The following is a 22,623-nucleotide window of genomic DNA, read 5'->3' on the forward strand; positions in this document are numbered from 1 at the left end:
AGAGAGAGGGAGAGAAAAGCACATTAAACTGACGGTGTTGAAGACAGTACAGTGAACAAGACGAAGGGAAAAAGAAAAGTCGATATTTTCCACCAAACTTGCATTATCACCTTTCATCACCCTCCACCCTCTGCACAGAATGCCCGACAGTCAGAATGGGTGAGAAAAAGGTGGAGAAATGAGAAGAGTGAATAAAGAAATAAGTATGTCAGCCTCTACAAAAACCACTTCATCCGAGTGCCTGTCAAGAGCACAATGCATTTTGAATGAGGGAAACTTTGTGTGTGTGTTTACACCCTGAGAACTGCAGCCCTCGGAAATGAAACCAAACGATTCACAACAAAATGTGTAAAGAAAGATAAAGAGATTGAAAAGAGAAAGTTAAATTCTATGACAATGACGATATGAAACCACTTTCCCTGTTTACCAACAGCAACATGCTGCATTGAAGACAAGGACTCAACAGGATCTGCAGGTCGGTGTTAGTCAGTGTGTCCACTGTGAGAATATTAATGCTGGCAATTTATCCATTGATAATTAACATAATAACAATTCTGATTAGGTCATTAATAGCAAAACCAAATTGATGAATTTGCATCAATTCCTTTTTCAATGTGAAGTTATACCTCTTTTTAAACAAAATAATTTTGGTTTATAGGCTACTTAACCAGATTTATAAGCTAAACTTTATGTTTTATCTGTTTCATATACAACAGTAAATGTTGGCTGCCACTGAAAGCAGGTATGTGTGTGCAGGGATACAGAGGAAAACTTGATAAAGGTAGTGTGTGTCAATAAAAATGTGCTTCTGAACTTAAAATAAAAGCTTTCTGATTGTAGCTGAGAGCTGGTAAGGCCAAAAAGAAGACAAGGACACCATGTTATTGATGCAGCTGTTGGACCTTGATAGGGTGGAATTAAAACATGAATGATTAATACAGTGCTAATACTTAGACATCAGGAGAGAAAGCGAGGCTGACAGAGGTGAAGGGAAATATGAAGAGGAAAAGAAGGAGAGCAAATTCTCGTGTCTCAGCACTGTGACAAATTACATCACATTTCTCCTATGTACATAATCAATATTTGCATATGTGAGTGATTAAATAACATCTGCTGACACACCACACATGGGAAGCTGAAATATAATACAGAGCAGTGTGTCCAGGCTGCATTTCACATTAAAGAAGCAAGCGTTCTATACCTTTACCGCAGCAGCATGTTCAAAATCCTCTGCAGCCCAAAGCTCCACAGGAAATGACTGACAGCTGTGTGTTGTTTCTCTGAGGAGACCCTCAGATGATACATCAACTAAACATTCACCAAACAGTTCAAGTCGCATTTTTTCTTAAGATCCTTTATGACATCTCCACACATACCCAGCAGGTGAATAATCTTTCTGCCACAGAGAGTGAAAGAGGCAGCAGAAGAGTAAGAGGGATGCTCCTGCTCCCATCGCTTCAGCTCTCCGTTTAACGAACAGAGAGAAACTGAAGATGTTGGGAAAAATGAAGTGAAAGCATGCATTTTGTGAGTATATATATATATATATATATGTATATATATATATATATATATATATATATATATATATATATATATATATATATATATATATGAGATGCTGAAGAGGGAAATGAAGGAGAATGTGTAGTCTTGCACACCTGTGCACTCACATTTAGTGTAGTGCTAAGCAACCCTTATACCTCCATAACACCGATTAGACGACCACCTGGATCCTTCTCTCTCTCTCTCTCTCTCTTTATATTTGTGTGTGCAGATAAATATGTTTGTGTAGCACAGAGCCCTCCAGAGGCCAATGTCAGTCAGCTAAAGGCTGGGTGTACTGCCAGTTCCTAAAACTCTTAACACAGATTCATTAACAGTACCCACCAAGCACCAAGAGACCCAGCCCAGACCACACACACACACACACACACACGCTCACAAATGCTGACTGGGCAATGTGTGCGAGTGAGGGGTGGGGGTGGGGGGGCATCAAACAGCCAGTGATAAGAAAAGGGAGAGTGGGTGGTTGCACATGGTGCATACAGAAGCAGCACGTAAGCTCATGTGGATGCAGGGCAAAAGAAGGTTGCAGCAGAAAAGTGTGTGTGTGTGTGTGTGTGCAAAGGGAGGGACCTGAGGGCCATCAGATGAGTAGGGGAACAGAAGACACCAAAGGAGAGCAGGAAAGGACAAGGAGAGAGATGGGGGGTAGGGGGGCTATGACCTGCAAGTAGTGGGTCACGTGACCTACTAGGGAGGAGGCGGAGGAAGCACAACCTCTTTGTATTATTATAGCTGTTGTATAATGTATGCAATTTATCATATACTTTAAAAGTGCAGGTACACAAGTGTACACGCTGACATTTTTATGATAATATAAATGAACAATAGTAAATACAAAAGTGTAATAGCTGCTGAAAACATGCAAAGGAATTTATGCTGAACTAATTAAATGAACCCATTTCACACACATTAGATTATTAAGGGCGCCACTACAAAGCACGCTGTAATGAGCAACTTTAGGATGTGCATTTAAAAAATGAACATGACAATATGGTTAATTAAAAACAAATGTAATTATAATGAATCTGAGGTACTGTTTAGGTTTCAGGCGAACACACGTGCGAGCCTCTCCTTGCAGGTCTTAGCCATGTATTGTTCCTCTTCCACGGAGGGCAGAAAACAAAAGGTGTGCGTGTGTGTTACCTCTCGGGTCCGGGGCGAAGCTGTGTGTTAGGAGGGTTGGGGTGGCAGGATGGAAGGTGGTGGGTTGGGTGGTAGTAGGAATGGGAGGGACCGTGGTAGTGAGGGACACATTATCTACAGACAGACAGGGAACGGGATGACACACAAACATACACAAACACTATTATCTACAACATGCGGGGTTAACATATAAAATACAACACATGCTTATTTTATTGTTGAATTTTTAGATTGAAAAATGATTTAAAGCACGCAGCACTCTTCTTCTTCTGACACGCTGTAAGGACACACACAGATGTTCTCACAACAGAGGGGGTTAAAGAAGATGCTTGCAATAAGAAAGCTATGCTTTAAAGCAGAGGCTAAAGAGAATTACACCTGGCAGACTGACATTCATCTACAAGGAAAACGGAATATATAGGAAGACATTCTCTATAATTGACACATTTTCTATGGTACAATGGCAGGAGAGACAGAGACATTGTCTGTGACAGATGCATTCCCAATGGAACAGTGCCATGCAGGGACTGTCTCATTCAATGCCGAACAATAGCTTGGATCTTGACACATTCTTCAAATCAATAGCGAAGACACAATGGTAGGCAGAGGAGTAGAGGGAGACAAGTTCATATTGCTGTTAAAGACAAAAATAATGGCTGACAAAAACTAAACGAGTGATGGGTGAGAGACATGAATGTGTGTGTGTATCAGTGTGGGTTATATGGCAATTCATCAAACTATCTCAATAAAATGACAGCATGCAAGGTGGTCTATGTCTATGCACTCACACACTTAGCTTGTTTTAAAAAAAATACAAGCAAATGTAGGCCTGTACACACACATATTGTACACACACACACACACACCCGGAGCGCACATGCAGCACGCGTGCACACGCTGCCCTTTCTGTTCAGGAGTAATTTATTGGTAAGTATTCCTCTGTCTCTTCTCTCCCTTTCTCCCACTGGCCCTGAGATCATCAATCTCTTTTTGCACTCTTCTTATGTCAGCACTATACCTCCTACCTCCTGCTCTTTTTCTTTCCTCAAGTCCAGCCTTGGTCTTTTTCTCACTGTTAAGAAATGTACATGATATGTAATTTATTTTTTGTGCACAGACAAAGAGAAAAAGAGAAACTCAGAGCGAGAGTAGAGATAAATTGGAACTGACAAAGGAATTACTTTAATATGCGCCTCCTGTACCAGTGCACATACATAAAAGCAGTGTAAGTGCATGTGTATGCTTAAGCCTGGGGGCAAAAGATTAATAGCCAGGGTCACTCAACTTATTATGTGGATGCTGATTAATTTCTCTTGACTCCTTATCACCTATCTATATATTTTTTCCTCACCATTTCAAACTCTTTCTTATCTTTTTCCCAGCATCTTTCACTTCTTCTTTCGTCCATCCCTCCACCTCTCCATCCTGCGGCTGCCTCAGCTGGCTCTCTGGTTTCATTCCTCTGTGGCTACGTTCCCTCACTGCCTCTCTTCAACTTAATTAAGGAGAATGCCATACAGCTGTCGTTCTCTCGGCCGTCAGCATCATTTTTTTTCACATCATATTGTTATTCATTAACACTATGTGGATGCCAATCAGGCACAGAGCCCATGTTATTTCGAGGGATGGATGAGGCGGCACTTGCGATAATGACGTTTTTCCCCGTATCTCGTTCTCACAGTAGTGTGCCTGAGGATACTGCTCCACCGTTTGGATGAGCCCTGTTATTCTTTTATGTTCAGCGTTCCTTATTAAAAGGGCCTTGCCCAAAGCGGTGCTTGTCTATCCAGTTGTCGATCTGTGTGAATGTCTATAAACATCGGTAGAAGGGCCGCCCTGATGAGGCCACGCAGGCCAACACTGATTGGCGGAAGAGTCATTCAAAATGTTCTCTGGTGCATTGTCATGTGTGCAGGGAAACAGCACTGAGAACACATTTTTAAACAAAATTGGCTCCACATTATCTTGGTCTGGCTTCGTCTGCCACTTGCCTGCAACCTTTTTATACTTTCATTCTGATTCTATGTTTTTTGAAAGTCTCCCTTCATTAAATTGAAGCCTGTGTTTTTCAATCCAATTATCCTGACGGCTCATTACAACAGTCGAGGAGGCACAGACTAATCCCCGGTCACCTAATATCCTTTTCTATTTCACCATATGTAGTCATTCTTTCATCTTTCTGTCACTTTCTTTTGCTTTCCATGAATTCTATAAAAAATATTAGTCTCTTCTCTCTGCTCAAATCCTGCAACACAAACACCTACCCCACATGCATGTATGTCCATTACATATAAAACTCAGAATTCTTATCTTCCCATCTTTACCTTCTTTTCTCTCTCGCTCTCTTTCTCCTTCCATCCCCTGCACTCTCTCATGCAATTCAATTCTAATGGGTTTTATTGGCTTGGCGATTCATCTGAGTGCAGCAGCTCAGTTCAATTACATAAGGGAGCCCTCTGGGCTTTCACCAGACAATCAGCAACACTCTCCTTCCAGTCACATGCACTCGCTCGCCTTGCACCTTTGCATATACACATAAAAATCCAATTTCTGTTTAACAATGGTGGCACAGAGATGAAACAATACCAATAGAGGCCACAACCTTTTTGCATTTTGCAGATACTTGCTGTGTGTGTGCGCGCATGTGTGCACCGTGTTTCATTCAAGACAATTTCTCACAATTACATAGTGACTTTCAGAAAGTTGCAGAAAGTTCATTTGCACTCAGAAAGAAATATATCACTCTCTGAGTCTACACCCTACAGACACCTGTACATGCTGCCACAGACACACAACACAAAGTGTGACCTCAGCTTTCAGTGCATCATGCCTTTGCCAAGGCTCCCAGGAGAATTCTCCACCTTCTCACTCTTTGTTTTCCTTCACCAGCATTAAGCCCAGCTCCACTCGTAAAGTGGCAGAACCTAAAGCACCTGCAACAAATTGGCAGCCTCTGAGTTTGTGCTCACTGTGCAGACCCTGATGGCAGATAATTCTTGCAGAGGGAAGGTTGACACGAAATGACAGAGAAAGACAAAGGAGTTTCTCTGCACCTGTAAATGCTTTCTTTTCTGCTGACTCATGCCCTACAACACATATCTTCCAGCGATCACTCTTTTCCAACCCCAGTGCACTCTGGGATTCCCTGTGGGAATGCTAGGAGCCAACTAAACTGACATTCCGTTTATCTGACAGGCTGTGGTGCTGAATGTTAACCTGAGTTCGACCTCCTTCGTCCTTTTCTCTCCCTTTTCATCCCTCCCATATGCCCTCCCCTTCTCCCACTCTCCACCATATCCTGCCTCCATCCTCCCTCCATCCCTCCAACTCTACTCACCCCTTTACTTAGAAAGCAAGCCCTTCTTCGAGTTCTGAACCTCAGCTGAACCTACAACAGGGGGCAAACTGGTGGCAAGGTGAGAATCAGCAGCAGGGAGAAGAAGAGGAAGTGGGCAGGAGGCGCAAAAGAGGTGAGAACAGTGGATATTGAGGGTAGTGAGGTAGAAAAAGATGGAAAATAGCCTTGACTCATGGAAACATAGGAAGAGGAATAACAGTAGAATACAGAATTTTTAACACCACAGTATGGGAATAGAGAACTGTAAGAAGAAACAAGATATGCGTGATTTGAAAGACAATTATGACACCTACTATATCAACGTGGGTGCTGCGTTGAAAAAAGAAAACACACTCTGGATAAGTGTGAGTTATGAGTCATCTTAACATATTCTACAGCATGGGATCACATTCATTTTCAATATTGACTGAGGAAGCTCCTTTAAATATCAGAAGGATGTTATATTACCAATAACATAAGCAGAGATGTATAGCATGTTATCGTTATACAGCTTTCACTGAGACATATATCCCTGGAAACGCTGTAGCCTGTGTTCAAGGGCTACATCCGAAACATCTCAGGAAAGAAATTAACACAGTGTTATCCAGATTATTAGTTGTGACATTCAGGAAAATCAAGAGTGACTTTCAGTCGTCTACAGATTAATATGATGGCTGCATCAACAACTCTGAGCTCTTTGAGATAAGGTTTGAAACAATCTGCCCACTGGGCGAGTCCATGTTTTTTTGAAGTACTGCGAATCACCACTGATAAAGCAACAGCAAGAGGATTTAAGAAGGTGATTGCTGGAAATCAGTGGTGCACCGCAGAGGAGATGAAGCCAGGCTTATGTTGGTTATGTCTATATCTAGTCTTTTATGGATTTTCGTCTGGGAGGTCTTTCTTAAAATATAAATGTTTATTTATTTATTTTTCCACAATAAAACTGGATGGTGTGATACATCACATTAATGGCCAGCATGAAGCAAGAGGATGAATTAAAGAAAAAAGATGATGAAATGTGAGAAAAGAAAATGAGAAAAAACACATGAAGATGACAGCTCAAATTTGGTGAAAGAGGGAGCTGAGGAGGAGGAGGGGAAAAAGACACATTTTTCTACAGAGGTGGCAACACACATCAAAGCTCGACATGCCTAACCTTCTAGGATAGAGAGAGAGCGAGCAAAAGAAATAAGTAGATAGGGAGAGAGAGCAGTGGGTGGAGATGTCACCTTTCATCTTGCCACTGTTGCCCCCCTTGATGCCTGTGGAAAGCTGCCATTATGTGTGTCATTTGAGGCTCGTACAAGAGTGTGTATCTACATGTACATGTGTGACAGAGAAAGCGAGTCTGATAGATAGATAGATAGATGAGGGGGCGCTAACCAAAAGCAGCCTAAAACTGTTGCATAATATATCATGTCTCTTTTCCCTTCACTCTTCCCTCTGCTTCTGATCTCAAAATCAGGTGAAAGGATGCACTGACAGAAGCCACTAGAAGGAGGGAGGGTGTAGATCAAAAGGGCAAACCTGCTGAGTGACAGAAGTGTACTAGCAATTAGGCCTAACCACAAATGCACTGGAAGTGAAGCCGTAAGAGCGTAATGACAAGCACGCTACACAGTTTAGCCTCGCCGCTATCCCATTAAAATCCTATTTTGTCGACTGCAGGTTTACTCAGCTGTTTCATGTGTGGATTAAACAAAATAAGCCTTCTTCAGATGTACTTCTGAAAGTTGGCCAATTTGTCAGAATCCCTGGAAATAGTGACACAAGATTTTCACAGGATGTTTCAAGCCCTCTCTGAGCCTGGCTGTGTGGTCCATCTGGGTCAGCTGCTATCACAATAACCGGATCTAGGTGCAACATCTCTAAAAAGCTGTCAATAATGGCTCCTTCTCCACATATTTTGTTGTGCTCCGATACCACTGCACAAGCAACAATCAACAATTATTCAGCTGATTATAGAATGCAACAGATGTTGAGCTGCAGTTTTGTTGCCTAAGGTTTTCATGTAAGATTCATAGCTCCAACCAATTCATCATCAAATTAATACACCAGATAATACCATACATTTTGTCCAGCGCATCAGCTTGTATTGTGAAATTGTTAAACCATCTTGTATCTTTATTTTCTGTACTTGAACTTTTTCTGAATACATTGATGATAGGTATTGGAGAAGATAATTTGCTTTTTACTGGTACTCTGTCTTCTTCTTCATCAATATCATTGTGCAATCAATTGCACAGGAGGTGAGGCAAAGGTTTCCTGCTGTGTCTGAATCAGGAAAACAAATACAGTTGAAAGACAGATGAGACAAGCATCAAGATTTAATGAGTCTGTTGCTTAGTGCTAGAATAGCCAGACTCCAAAAGATAGTTGAAAAATAAAAAACACAAAGGAATCAACAAAATCTAAAACATTTCTCAAAAAATACATAAGAACAAGCAAAGTAACAAAGGATCCATTCAACAGACAATTATTCAAGACAGTTAACAAGACTGGGAATGAAAGAATGGAAAAAATACTCTTTGGAGAAACCTTTGTGGAAGAAAAATTGCAGAAAATAAGCCGTTACTGAGGGTTGCTCACCATAGACCAACAAGGTGTAATGATCGGCAGCACGTCCGTAGTTGTTCTGTGCCTGGCACAAGTATGTCCCGTTGTGTGATTGGCTGAGACGGGAAATCTGAAGAGTGGGCCCAGAAATCTCTGCCCTCTCAGGTAAGGTGTCATTAATCTTGGACCATTGAATGTTTCTTGGCCTGGAGGGAAAAGGACAGAAAAAGACACAAGTTTTAATGTGTTTTTTTCTGCCTCTGGTCACTGGCTGACTGATCAATAACAAAATAATCAAATGACCTCTAGTGTGTGGCATTTAAAGTGTAGATTTAAATGTATTTCACTTGTAAGACAGCGACAAAAGCAAAGACAACTGTGGGTGCTATAACGAGAGATGATGAAAGAGGGTGAAGAAGCCCACAGGGTGAGGTTGACATGTGATGAAAGCATAAAAGGAGCTTGGAGAAGAAGCCAACGGCAGCAGAGAGCCGCATCCCGACAATAATGAGGAGATGGATGGTCAGAGGGCAGCGATGGTGTGAAAAAGTTGGCAGGAGGGAGAGGGCAGATGAGAGAAGCTGGGTGTCAGACGTACAGAGCAGAGAAAAGTAAACAAAAGCATGAAGAAAGACATGGATAGAAAGGATATGTTACCTCTTAGGTAGGGAGCAAGCTTTCAGAAGAAGAGATGTTGTGGTGCAAGATGAAGGGAAGGAGCAGGCAGGCAAAATGAATTGGTCATGAAAGATGGGCAAGCAGAGCAGACAGGAGGTGCAAGGATTACAGAGACACCCTGGCGAACAAATCAGTGTGTGTGTGTGTGAATATATGTGTGTGTTTGGCTGAGTGTCATGGCTCATGCCACCCTGGCCAGATTACAATCCTGACTCATCTGGGTTCTAATCCCTCAGGAAGTCTAATTAAACCTCTTTTTTGGTTAGTCACACACATACACACTCTGTCAGTCCTCCCACACACAAACTAAATGTGCACAAACAAAACTGCCCCTATGTTCCTAACACACATAACACCCTTTACGGAGTAACGCCTTGTAAAGTTAACACACAACTAAGCAGGCAATCAAGCAAAATTGCAAGACATTGTCTCATCTCCCTTTCTAATAACAGACAGACAATGAGTGTACCCCCTTTCCAAAAGGAAGTGGCATATAATTGGTCATTAATGCTTAACAGGCAGTTAACAGGGCCAGGGAGCAAAGCATGAGGGTGACAAGGGTACTGTAATGTGTGTGTGTGAGTGTTTGTGTGCAGTCCAGCGTGAGATGAGGGTCAGGGTGCAGAGCTGCCTGCAGTCCCATCCCTCACTGTCACACACACCCACAGTGTCCCCAACCAGCCGTTACAAAGCTTTAGCGGGGCTATAGCCAATACGTTTCTCAGCCAGTCCTCACTGTGGGATTTCACTAAAGTCATCACACACGCACAAACACACATGCACGCACTTTGGCTGCATGAAGCTTTACTGAGGAGCTTTAGTGGACCCATTGCCCACAGACAGACGGACCATCTAGGGGAGGGTTTAAGAGCTTAGGACCCAATACCCTTCTGGAAAGTACACAAAGGGGTACGAACACTCTGAGAAAAAAAGCTTTGTTTCAAAGCTGGCTCTTAAAATTGTTGACTGTTGATTGTGTTAGTAGCTCTACCCTCATATACACAGTCACCTACAAACTTATAAAATGTTCTCATTTCCTCCATCCTTTTATGTGCTTCAGTAAACTCTTTAGCCACAGTTATAAGCTCTTCTTCTTAGCACATCCAATAAAATATGGATCAGGTGGATTTTATCCATCCATCAAATATGAAATGTCAGGCGAAACCACACTCTTCTGTTTTTGAAGTTCCAGACATGTCTAGATTGATGGCTTTGATGATCAATTTTAGCAATTTAATATGTAATAGACAAACCTGGTTTATCTTCAACAGTTGATAGTATGACTTCTGATTTGATTAGCTTCAAAAGTTAGCAATTGTGGAGAGCAGCATGCAATCATAGACATTAAATAGTATTATATATAAAACAGCTAGTTTATTGTGGAAAGAAACATAAATCAATTTTCTTGTTTTGTGGAACATGTACTGAGAGCTATTAAAGCTTTCATGATCTCCTTTCAGCGATGCCATGCTTTTTCCTCTTACATTTGGTAACCATCCATGAAAACAAGTTTTCATGGGTGACTATAAAAAGACCCACAGGCGCAGGAAGAGGTTATTCAAGGCTGTTTCCACAATTGCTTGGAAGAAATGGTTTTGATAAAAAGGTGGACAGCAATTACCTGCTACATAATAATCAATAATGCTGTCTCTGCAGCACATTAATGAAATTTCAGGCAATTCAACTTTTGGTAACACATCAACTAATTGTTGACAGCCAATGCTTATGAACGCCTAATATTTCCTAGTCTGCTGAGTGAATGAAAACACACCAACACAACTCCATCAGCTGAACTGTTGGGGTCAGAATAACAAGGACCTTTCGATCTATTGCAGACCTATTGCTGTGCTGGTCAATCTGAGCATTTCCTAAGGGTTTGAACTGAACTGGTCTAAAACAAAAATATGAACATCTCCAACAGACTGTCTGAGAGAAAGCTGAGCACTCTGTGTCTGTAGGTGTCTGTGCAACAATGGCTTCCTGCTGCTTGGTGATATTAGAATTGAAATGCCATTCTCATAGCAGCTCAAAGCAACACCCCAAAAATGCTAGACTGTGAGAGTACTTTCTCATAATACCTTTTTGTATTTGCAAGGGTTGCAACTTGGCAACTACTCTTGTGTAAATTACCCCAGGACACATCTATTAATATAAGCACAGACTTACAGAGGGTTCCCAGTGACGGAGCAGATGAGGCTGAGTGAGTCGCCCTCTCTCAAAATGCCAGTAGGAGGAACGATTCGCACTGTGGGTGCAACTGGAGAGAAGAAAAAAAGGGGTACACATGAGTGTATGCACAAGAAAGAGTGAAGAAAGGCAAGAAAAAAACAAAATGGAGCTCAGATCAGAAACATCAGGGAGGAAGAGGAGACAGGGAACAAAAAGGAGAAACAAGGGAAAAGTGAGAAAGTGACAAGAGGTAGGGTCTTTAACATCTGTTTCCAAGGCAACCAGCTGACAATCCTACGGCTGAGACACCTGTTATCATAAGCAGCCCACCGCTCCAGCAGCTGCTGTACTGCACTTACTTCAGTAACAGAGCGATGGGAAGCCAAACCCACACTGACGGCCGGTCATTATTGCCAGTTCTCTGGTTGCAGGAACCCCACGCACACAGATTGACAAAGATGATGAATATTAATCATTCTGATCTATCAACAAACATTAATATACGAGTGGCACATTAACTGAGCTCAGGAGCGATGCAGCAGTACTTGCAGAATATGAATCATATCACCAGCTGTAAATATTTATACATGCCTGTGGACTGACTGTCCAAAAACTATTGACAGATTGCAGCATAGGAATGACAAGGAATCCTGATACCAGAGAGAACAAACAGAGTAATTGGATGTGCTGGGTTGTTGAATAACATGAGAGCAAATGTAGGAGGAGAAAAAAAGAATTGTATCTACTCTGAGCAGCTGTTCTCCTCGTATATAAATACTGTATCCAATGCATTAGTATAAAGTATCAGGGATCCAAATGCAGAAATAAATACATCAACTACGCACAAAGTTCATTGTTCTGCATTTTAAAGAAAATTTACAAACAAAAATAATTAAACATCATCAAATTGTAATCCTACTGAACTGAGAGCAAGTAACAGCTGTGTTCCTCATCACATCAAAACACAAAAGGCATGGACGTCAATCGAACTTGGGATGTTTGATAGGAATTTACATTTCACAGATATTAAATTATGAATTTTAGACTTCTTTTTATTAAAAAATATGGATTACAGCTATCTGACATTTTCTGCATTAATCCTACTGAAGCATCTACAGATTTGTGAGAACACAGAGAATACGGCTTAAAAATAAAAATGTGGATCAGTCTGAACTTGTTGCCCTGAGTGAATATTAACCTTAAACCAGTGATAAATTTAAATTCCTTTCAGTATTTTTTCTGAGTTTTGCCTTCTTAAAATGGACATTAGATTTCGGTGCATACAGATTTGTGCAAATAAGCCAGTGAAGATCAAGCAATCCCAAAACAGCACTGGGATCTTTGCAGATGAATTTTTTCTTTTTCTGTGTGTGTGTGTGTGTGTGTGTGTGCAAGTTTGGGGAGGGGGGGTGTTAGCTTCCAGACCAGGGACTCAAACCTGGCCACAGGCCTATTTCTGCCAGCTCCCTTCAAGACAAGATTTGTATGTATTAGGTTTTAATGAGAGCTGCTCTCATTCAGTGCAGCTCTGAATCCCACTCTGTTAAAAACCCGGACTGTGTATAAATGAGCCTTATTGTAAAATGAGATATCCACCATTTGAAAAATGAAGCTCTACCCTGACAAGATCATTGCAAGCTTTAAAGTAAAACACTCTAATGAATAGCACTGGGGTAGCAGCTTAAGTGACAGGCAGAACAAAGTGTGCTGTTGAAATATTTGGCAATGAACATTATGGCACTGCATTTGTCTGGACGATGGGTAAAAAGTCTTCTAATATACACATTTGGATTCAACAGAGACTTACAATACACATCCAGGCGGTAATGTCGGACCCTCTTCTGCCCACTCAGGGCTGGGTGGAATGCCTCACAGCTCATTGCAGCCCCGTTGTCTTTCCTTTCTACCGGGATGCGGATGGTGCTGGAAACGCTGAACGTCTTCCCGTTGTCCTGCTGGGATACAACACCTGCAGACAGGGAACAGAGAGGATGGAATAAAAGTGAATGAAAGAATACAGGTGAAGGCCCAAGGAAGTTACAGCAGCCAAAACATGTTCCTGCTTTCTTTTTCCCTGCTGAGACATCACACCTATGGGAGACGGAGGGTTTTGGATGAGAACACCGAGGGGGGTGTGGAAGGAGCGACCAGACAGAAACGGAAAAACTTAGTGACTGATGAATGAGTTGTTTAGAGCTTCACCGGGTACCTGTGGAGGAAAGGATGAAGAACAGAAAAAGAAAGACAGAGTATAGAAAGCAATTTGCATCTATATTTCATGGCAATTATGAGCAGCAGCACAGTTTGTTTGCAGATGGTGAATCAACGGATGTTTTGTGAAAGAAAGAGCGAGAGAGATGGAGGAGAGAGAAAGATAAAAGAGAGAATATGCACAACCCAATTGAGATTTTAACTGAGCCAGACACGGAGAGAGAGAGGGACGTCAAAGGAGCAGAGCGAGAGAAGAAAGGGAGACGAGAGAGGGGCCCATAGACAGAGAGTGAGGGCAGCAAAACAAGCATCAGAGATATGTGTATATGGGGTGGGGGTTGGGGGGGGGCATACATGAAAAAGGATGATACCAGCACTAAGGCAGCTGCAGAGTGGAAGAATGATGCAAGAGAAAATGAGGGAAAGAAGAAGGTGTGGAAGGACAACGGTGGGGTCAAACCAGCGGGACTTGACATGGTCACGTACTGAGAGTTTGTGCTTGTTTAGGCAGAATACAATATGACTTATATCGCGCTGAGTTTTCAATTATTGCTGGCAAGCAAATGAAAACAGGCATAATCGAAGTGCGAGGGATGACAGCAGTGTGTGTGTGTGTGGGTGTGGGTGTGTGTGCAGATGAGCAGGAAAAAAGGGAGTGGTGGGAAGATAGTGTCTTAATTAAAGAGTGCCTCCCATATCTGTTGGGATCTGCTTCTAACCTTTAGTGTCACAGTTCATTTACCTCAGGGCCAAGAGAAATGGAGGAAAAAAGGAGAGGAAACAGGAGAGGAAACAGGAGAGAGAGAAGTTTTTTTCGGGAAGAAGATGACACAACAGAGCTAAAAGTATGGGCTCTGTCTCTTTAAATCTAAGCTCTTTGCCACCAAATAACCATGCAGTCAGCAGTGAAATTTAGAGAAAAAAGACCAGCTGTAAGAGAGAGAAAGGACAGAGAGTGAAGAGGCAGAGCATGGTGACAGGTGTGTTGTGACAAAAAAAAAGAAAGGAGGCCTGATAAAAGAGACACTGAGTCAGACAAAAATAGACAACGGCTGATGTGAAGTTTAAAAAGGCAAAATAATACTTACTGCATGTTCAAAAAACAGTTAACACCTATGATGCATTACTTTATCCTTGAATTGATGAATAACAAAACACAACAATGACTTGACTTTTGAACAATGTCGTCTGTGTTTATTTAAAAAATGGAGGTAAAACTGATTTAAAGAAACTGCCATAATCCTTGCTCAGCCAACTGAACAAGGATTTGAGGAACTCAAATCAAACTCAGCATTATACACAAATGCTAATTTAATGGCAGATTTCATGCTGAGGTTAAAGAGTCTGAAAGCTTTGGAAAACGCTCAGATGTATTATTGAGTGAAGTGCCCCTTTAACTGAGAGAGGCTTAGGGAGACAGCAAAGTTAGAAAGAAGGACAGATCAAGGTAAGAGACCGAGCAGCAGAGTTTGAAAAATGATGAATTAATCTACTGTATGTCTAAAGAAGAGGTACAGTGGGAAAAAATAGTAAGCTGGTGAGTGTGCAGCCTTTGAGCTTTCATGTAATAGTCAGACTGTCGGATTGTGTGCAAATAAAAAGTGAAATAAAAATTTCAGGAGTGAGATCAGCAAGAGACATACAGTATAAAGAGGGAAGGAATATATCTGTTCTGGGAGAAAAAAGACAGGTGGGCACAGGAAATAGATGAAATATTTCTGATGTGTCCTTAATTGCTATATACTTCTTCAATAAAGTTGTAATTTCTCCTTAAAAACTAAAGAAATGTTCACTCTATGGGTCCAAAAATGTTTGATTAGAATCTTAACCTCTATATATCTTGCAGAGAATAATGGATTAAAACACAGCAAATAAGAAGAAAGGAGATTTTGCCCAGACTTTCATTTTCTCCACCCAGTTGCCCATCCATCCATCTATGTCTACCTGCTCCTATCAAATCCACCTGCCAGTCTCCCCACCAACCCATCCATCATCCATCCATTCATTCATCTTGTATTCCCCTCAATCTGTAATATCATCCTACCATTTCACATCACCTGCCCTCTATTATCTCATTAACTTCCCCATTTATCTCCCATAATCATCAAGATCATCTGTCAGCCACATGCTGCTACCTGGAATCTCTCGGCCATTACGCATCCAGCGCAGGGTGGTGGCAGGCTTGCTGCGCGGCGACACACAGGTGAGCTCCACCTCACCGCCCTCCACAGCCTCCTGCTTCACCTCCACCGTTGGCGTCTCGGGGGGCACCAAAACCGAGAGAGTTGCCACCTGGTGATGAGTGGCGTCCGTGTAGAGCTGGCAGAAGTAGCCGCCCTCATCCGACACGCTGACGTTGGTCAGTGTGATGAGTACCAGCCGTGGCGTGAAGAGCACCATCTGGAAACGGTCGTCCTTCAAGGCTGGAGTTGTGCAGGTATAGAGGAGATCGTAGAAGAGGGATGAAGGTGGGGGAGGAAGTGAAACAGTGTGAGTTGGCATTGTGGTGGAGGAAGGAAGTGGAGAGGGGAGAAGAAAGGAAGGGCAGAAAGGACAGGAAGGAGAGGCATGATGAGTTCAACAAAATTCTGTTTGGTAATATTAAAGATTAAATTTAAATCAATACATTGTGTAGAGAGAGAATAAAGGCACAAATGGAAAACAACACAGACAACACACAAAAATCTCTTTTCTCTGGGTCAGTGTAGTTGATTCAATTTTTCAGATTTTTTGCAGACAGAGCACTGGAAAGAATTGCTTTTGTCACAGTGCTTTGCTTGATCGAAGCACACACACACACACACACACACCTGCCTGCCATATTTCAACTTGTTTTAATACATTTCACTGGCAGGCTTAGATAAGAAGCATCTTTCAGACGGACGCAGATCTTCCACATGCAGGAGCTGTTTGGTTATTGACAAGCAGTTCTACCTGTACAAGCTTTGAGCCATAGAAGATAGACTTAATTGCTATTTTGTTTTACTTCATTGTTCAGTCAGACAGGCAGTCAGACTTCTGCTTCTGTTTTGAAGTGGTGGCTGCAGTTTGGACGTCTTTGTTGCACGGTTATTTTTGCTGCAAAATGACATCACAAAGAAGAATTCAGTGCAAAAAATGCACCACTGCAGGAATGCAACAACACCTGTAGATGTAGGGGAATTGGGTCTGCCACTGACAGATTAACACCAAGAGCTGTAACTACATGTACTTTTATTTCATTGCAATTACAGTTTTGGAGGTGTAAAAGGGTTAGCACTCTCCAGCAGCCTGTGGTTGCAGGTAATTTGCCAATAACATATTGCAGCTTGCTATAGCTGGTCTATGTTTCATTTTTTCCTATGTAACTTTGAAAATACAGTACATTACTGTTTTGCATTCAGTCATTCGCAAATATATTTAACAGCATCACAGAAGCAAGGGCTGCTTTAATTAAGTGGTGTGACATTTTCAGCTTTGGATTCAGTTCTTTTTTTTTGGCCTCAAGATAGGTTTCTCTGTATTAGCAGGCAGTCAGTTCTATCTCCCTCAGTCTGGAACGAGTGCAGCTTTCACCGTCTAATTTGTGATGTCACTCCCGTGGACAGTTCCGCTGAGTAAAAATTGCAAAACATGGGTGAAATAGTGGTGGTGGCAGAACCCCAGATGATTTGCTTCTCTGGAATTGATAGTACTGCTAAATCTAAAGCTTGGTTTGATATTAAAAAAAAAAAAAGTTCAGAGAGAGTTTGCAAAGTCTGTCTCCGTGGAGAAGCTTCAGGCTTGCCATTGATACATCATAATGGATTTTTTTGGTCCTCTCATTTCCAGCTTTTTTGGGGTAGGGTTGGGGGGGTGTTTGTTTATTTTCCTGTACACAGATATTGGACGATCCTAAACCAGAATGTATTCATTCATTCTCTTTGTAAGTGCTTGCTTTATTCCTCTGTAAACTCATTTCTAATTGGTGTCTTATTGTTCAACTTATTAGGTTTTAATCATTAGTGTTTTAATTGAAGAACTCGCTAACTCTTTTGAAAAGTGCTACAGTATGCAGATGATTCTTATTATGTAACTGAAATTATTTTAGGAACACTATTAAACTGAGAGCTGCAATTAAATTTGAGTCAGTGAGAGAGAGGCTAAATACCACTACTACTTTGGGTAAATATATCAGTTCAGACTGTGTAAAACTGCAGCAACAGTCAGTCCCTTCACCAAGGATCTATAACCACAATTTCACTGTCACATCAAATAATGTACAAAGGAGAAAAAAGAGATGAGGTGAACATAACAACTTTTGTCACTATAAAAAAAGAGTTGAATCAATGGCAAGAAAAATGCTGATAATAACAAATAACGCTAATAACAGTCTGTGGGTGACAGTGGCTCAATGTCCATAGATTCTCATAAACACCACTTAGACTCACTTTGTATTGACTTCACTGAGAAATCTCACTCGCTCTTCGTCTGGTTTATTTTGTCCCTTACTTCTTTCCTTTTTTTTTGTATCGGATTTGCCTCACAGGGAGAAAAGAAGACACTTCCCTGACCGACCGCTTTGCAGCACAATTCACAACATAGCACAGATACTCAGATATTGGATTTGTGGGTGTATGAGTGCATGTGATAGTGGTGGTCAAAGAAACTATGAGAGAAATAGACTTATATAACTTCAAAATGCAGCAGGTGGGATACAATAATATATAGGGACAAAAATCCACAGGAGAGACAGTAGCCCAGAGTGATGGAGAGACTCAATTTCTTTCCTGGAAGTGCACCTCAATAATCTCTCCACCCTGCATCACCAAGATTTCTGCTCCACAGGGAGCATTGTTAGAGTCATTGCCATAGATATATCTTTTTTCCCCTTCCCTAAACTAAATGGCAACTAAATGTCAGACTTCTGTACAAGACCAAGTTCACCTTTATTGTCCTGCCTCATTTGCATGCTGAGGAGAGAGAGAGGGAGACATGGACCACTGTGGAGATGGGGGTTCATTTTGTTAGTTCCACTGCTCTATTACAGCTATCTGTCCCAGCAATCTCATAAAACACACCCCCAACTGGTTGCTCGCTTGCAAAACAGGCAACCTAATTCATTGCACTTAACTGCAGCAGCTCTATCTGGGCAGTGTGGAATGGATCAGAGAAAGGCCTCCGTTTGTAGGCTTGTAATCTGGGTGGCAGATGGGCTACAGGCAGAAGATGGAGTAAATGTGAAGACACAGAGACAGAGCCAGAGTGGGATGTCATTTACATACCTCGAAAATGTCCCCCAATGAGGCTTTTTGGTGCTTACAGGAGCCAAATTCGTTATAGCTAGCTATCTATATTTCATACTTTGGATCATCTCCCAATGACATGCCTCGCTTTGCCCATTCTTTCCGTTGCTGTGCCTTCCTAACCTTCTGTCCCTTTTCGATCCCCCTCTCCATGCACTCTTTTCACTACTATCTCGTTTTCTCTTTCATTCTGGCCTCCACACCTTTCCCCCCTACTCGTTCTGATTAGGCTTCCGAAGGGCGTGAGTCCATGTCTCTAGGGAGATCAGACAAGGCAGCTCTGTTTAAATACTTAATGGAACTTACCGGTTGTGCTGATCTAATGGAATTGGGGGGAGAGTTGAAAGTAAGGTTTTCCAAAGCAGCAAACTCAACTACACAATTACGTCCGATCCGTGATCGAGGTGACTAACAAGCAAGGGGAAAGTGTGTAGAACAAAAGCATTTGAGTGCTGCACCTGTGAGCAGTGACAGCAACTATTTGTCTCAGGTTTTCTAGGTTTCTCATCAGAAAATCTTTGGTGACTTTTATGTTGTAAGAGACTGTTCCTGTGGGGAGTGTGGGAGTCTCAATTATTGACTCAGTGTAGTTAAAAGTCAGAGAACTTTTAATAATCAGAATGTTGAAATTCACATATCCAGATTTCCAAAAGCCATATAATTGAATGGCATACAGGTATATTTTCTGCATTGGAAATATGACTTGTATATATACAAGTCATATTATACAAGTCATATTTTTAACTTCCTATAAACTCATGATGCGAAAGCATTGCTGGAAATGCCCTTTCCATTATGTGGAGGTCAGTTACAGAAAATCAGCTATTCATTATCTTAACATTTATGCATGGAGTTTTTTTTTGTTGACAATTGTTCATTTGAAGATGTCAACGCACTACTGGCAACTGTTTTTATTATTTCATATACCACAAAACAGTTAAAGGATGTGTGAGTCTGGCTCTGCATTAAAAATCTTTATTAGGAGCCAGTTGCCTTGACAATATAGAAGGTGTTAACATCCTGTAATCAGTTATGCAGAGTAAATCTGATGGTGCTTTTTTTTGTTCAGCTTGAGCAACAGTGTAGCAGATTGAAAATTAAAATAATAATGTGTATGATACTCAGTGACATTCTGCCAGAGCAGCTTGAGAGAAGTTAGCTCGGCACACAGACCGCGCCCCCTCAGCCTTCCTCTCTAAATCAATGTGAGAAAATGATCACCTGTCACATAATTATAATAGATCAATCCTTTTGCACATGATAAGTAATAGAGCTTTTATAGAGTGACTGAGTGTTCACATCTTAGTATGAAGATGCCAGTAAAAGACACCGTTGAGAAGTCTGAACAATACCTGCACCAGTGCACATACTGTTCTCTTTTAATAAGAAGCAGAAGTACTACAGGTAAAATGTATTCAGGCTTATTGATAGTAGTGGAGGTGTAGCTTTTTGTGTTGGTCAGGGGTGATTATTAAGAACCTATAGGACAACTAAATCATGGAGTTGTTATTGTTGTTAGTAATTTTACAAACATACTGATTTTACTTGGTTTCACATACCTTAATATTCCATTTAAAATGAATCTAAGGTACTTATTAGGACACTAGCCTGCAGTTTTCTCACAAGCTTGAACCAGCATGCACTAATATTCAGCTTCCTCTTAACTCTGAGCAGTTACAAACCACTGTTAGTCACCATAGCCTCAAGCCCAAACTAGTAACTTATTGCATAGATTACATAGCGCATAAATATCTAATGCTAAACCACAAAACATAACATAGCTTATTTTAACTAAGCTGCCACAGAAATTTCAAAGGCGAAGTGAAATATCCTTGATCACTGTTCTTTCGCTCAGAGGTCTCCTAGCAGCACTAACAGAAAATCTGGCTAAGGTGGCAACTTTTGGCTTTAATAATTAAGAAAAAAACATGATAGTGTTATGTAGTGTTTGCCTACCCTGAGGCACTCATTGAGATCTGCCATTATCATAATATTGGTTACAATGATAATTTACCAAAAAGCTGCCTTTAAAAATATGATTGCTAAGGCTACGCTCTAATGAGGACTCTGATCTCATCACTAAGGTTAACAGTGGATTATGCAGAGAGCTACGAACTATGCTTTTAAAACAGTTACAGCAGTCACAGTGTTACGGCAGAGTGCAAAGCCAGCTTCTAAATTAAACAGGAGTTATCTGACTTCTTATCGTGAAATCACTTCAAAGACAAAGTGAGGGCATTTGCAACAGCAAATATGTTAAATGTGAATGTTAGTGACTCACTGCTAATGTGTCCAAAAAAGCTCAGATGTCACTGAGGGGCAAATGCACAGACACAAACAGATTCAATTTGCCTGTGGAGACAAATGTGGAGGCAGATACACACCGCGCGTTCCGTTGAAGAACAGAGTCTGCCGACGGGGATTCTGGATGACCACAATTGATCCATCGTAGTTCTGCAGGCGGCAGGAGATCTGGGCCGTGCCCCCCTCCAACACTGTCACATTCTCTGCTTGCACCGCCTGACAACGGGCTGTGGGAGAGAGAGAGAGACAAAAACAGATAATGATATAGTGATACATAGGTTGGACAGTGGGAAGGAAAAAAGGGAGGGAAGAGAAAAGGGAGTAAAAGAGATGTTCTATACACACCTCTCCTGAGATTGAATGTTTCAAAATAAGGTACTTAAAGCATCCTTCATTTACTTGCCATTCATCATAAAGAAACAACAAAGGCAGAAATGGAGAGGGGGAGGAATAGAGAGGAGGATAAAGATAAATAGATTGGGAACAAGAGTAGAGACACTAAAGGATTCAACAAGTAGGGTCCTTATGCATTCTTACGATTATAAAAGGGATGATTATAATTACTGCCATTCATTCCTTCACATGCATAAACACACACAGACGAATAGCCACATCCCCTCTGGCTACTCCAACACAATGCATCAACTCACACATTTGAATACATAATGCCTTATTAAATCACTAAGTGGCTGTTGGAAATTAGGCACGCACACACACACGCACACTTGAATGGACGCACAAACACAGACAAGGCCATATAAGGACTAACACACTCACAGGCGCCTCAACAGATCACTAAAGTGTGGCCCTGACACTACGTGCATGCATAATCAAATTGAAATGAAATAAAATTGCAGCCTTATTGTCGGAGTATATAGTTGGCTAAAGCAAAGACCTTTAGCTATAAATGCACTTCACACATTCTTTATTCCATTTCATCCAGGTGCACCCATTGATTACCCTCCATTAGTAAATGTGATGGTTCTTATTGCATGTAAGAAAAGAGAATAGAGCATTGGCTTTAGCCCATGTGAAACACCTAGGACACCTTTGTGTGCAAGTGTGCAAGTGTGTGTGCTTCACAGTGTTGGCACTAACAAATGAGGACAGAATAATGCATGCAAGCAGAGCGACAGTCACACTTGCAGAAAGTTTCTCAGATAATCTTTCCAACAAACTTAAATGGCCCCTAAAAAATATTTTTAGACAAAGGCGCTGAGAACTAGCAGGGAGCCTCTTTGATGTTACTGACAGTTCAAGAGTCAGTAATGAGGAGGCTGATTATGCTCTGATTGTTGCACCCTCCGTGTTTGTGGGTCAGGCTGTTGACACGACTTGGCTGAGTCACACCTCCCGCTGGGCACAATGGACACGGAGCGCCGACGTTTG

General features: G+C 41.5%; 1 protein-coding gene across 5 annotated transcripts in view; it reads right to left on the bottom strand.

Moving 5' to 3' along the window:
- cadm4 (cell adhesion molecule 4) overlaps positions 1-22,623 on the bottom strand; it is a 127,553-nt gene that overhangs the window by 3,476 nt on the left and 101,454 nt on the right. For 4 of the 5 annotated variants that reach the window (XM_028425536.1, XM_028425539.1, XM_028425535.1 and 1 more), the window contains exons 2-7: positions 21,315-21,461; positions 15,802-16,089; positions 13,263-13,424; positions 11,453-11,543; positions 8,642-8,814; positions 2,713-2,826 (exon numbers count right to left, since the gene is read on the bottom strand). In XM_028425536.1, coding sequence (XP_028281337.1) covers positions 2,713-2,826; positions 8,642-8,814; positions 11,453-11,543; positions 13,263-13,424; positions 15,802-16,089; positions 21,315-21,461 — 975 coding nt within the window. The remainder of the gene's footprint in view (positions 1-2,712; positions 2,827-8,641; positions 8,815-11,452; positions 11,544-13,262; positions 13,425-15,801; positions 16,090-21,314; positions 21,462-22,623) is intronic. The other variant, XM_028425538.1, reaches the window with a different exon arrangement.

Source organism: Parambassis ranga, chromosome 16 (assembly GCF_900634625.1).
Source record: "Parambassis ranga chromosome 16, fParRan2.1, whole genome shotgun sequence".
Lineage (NCBI taxonomy): Eukaryota > Metazoa > Chordata > Actinopteri > Ambassidae > Parambassis > Parambassis ranga.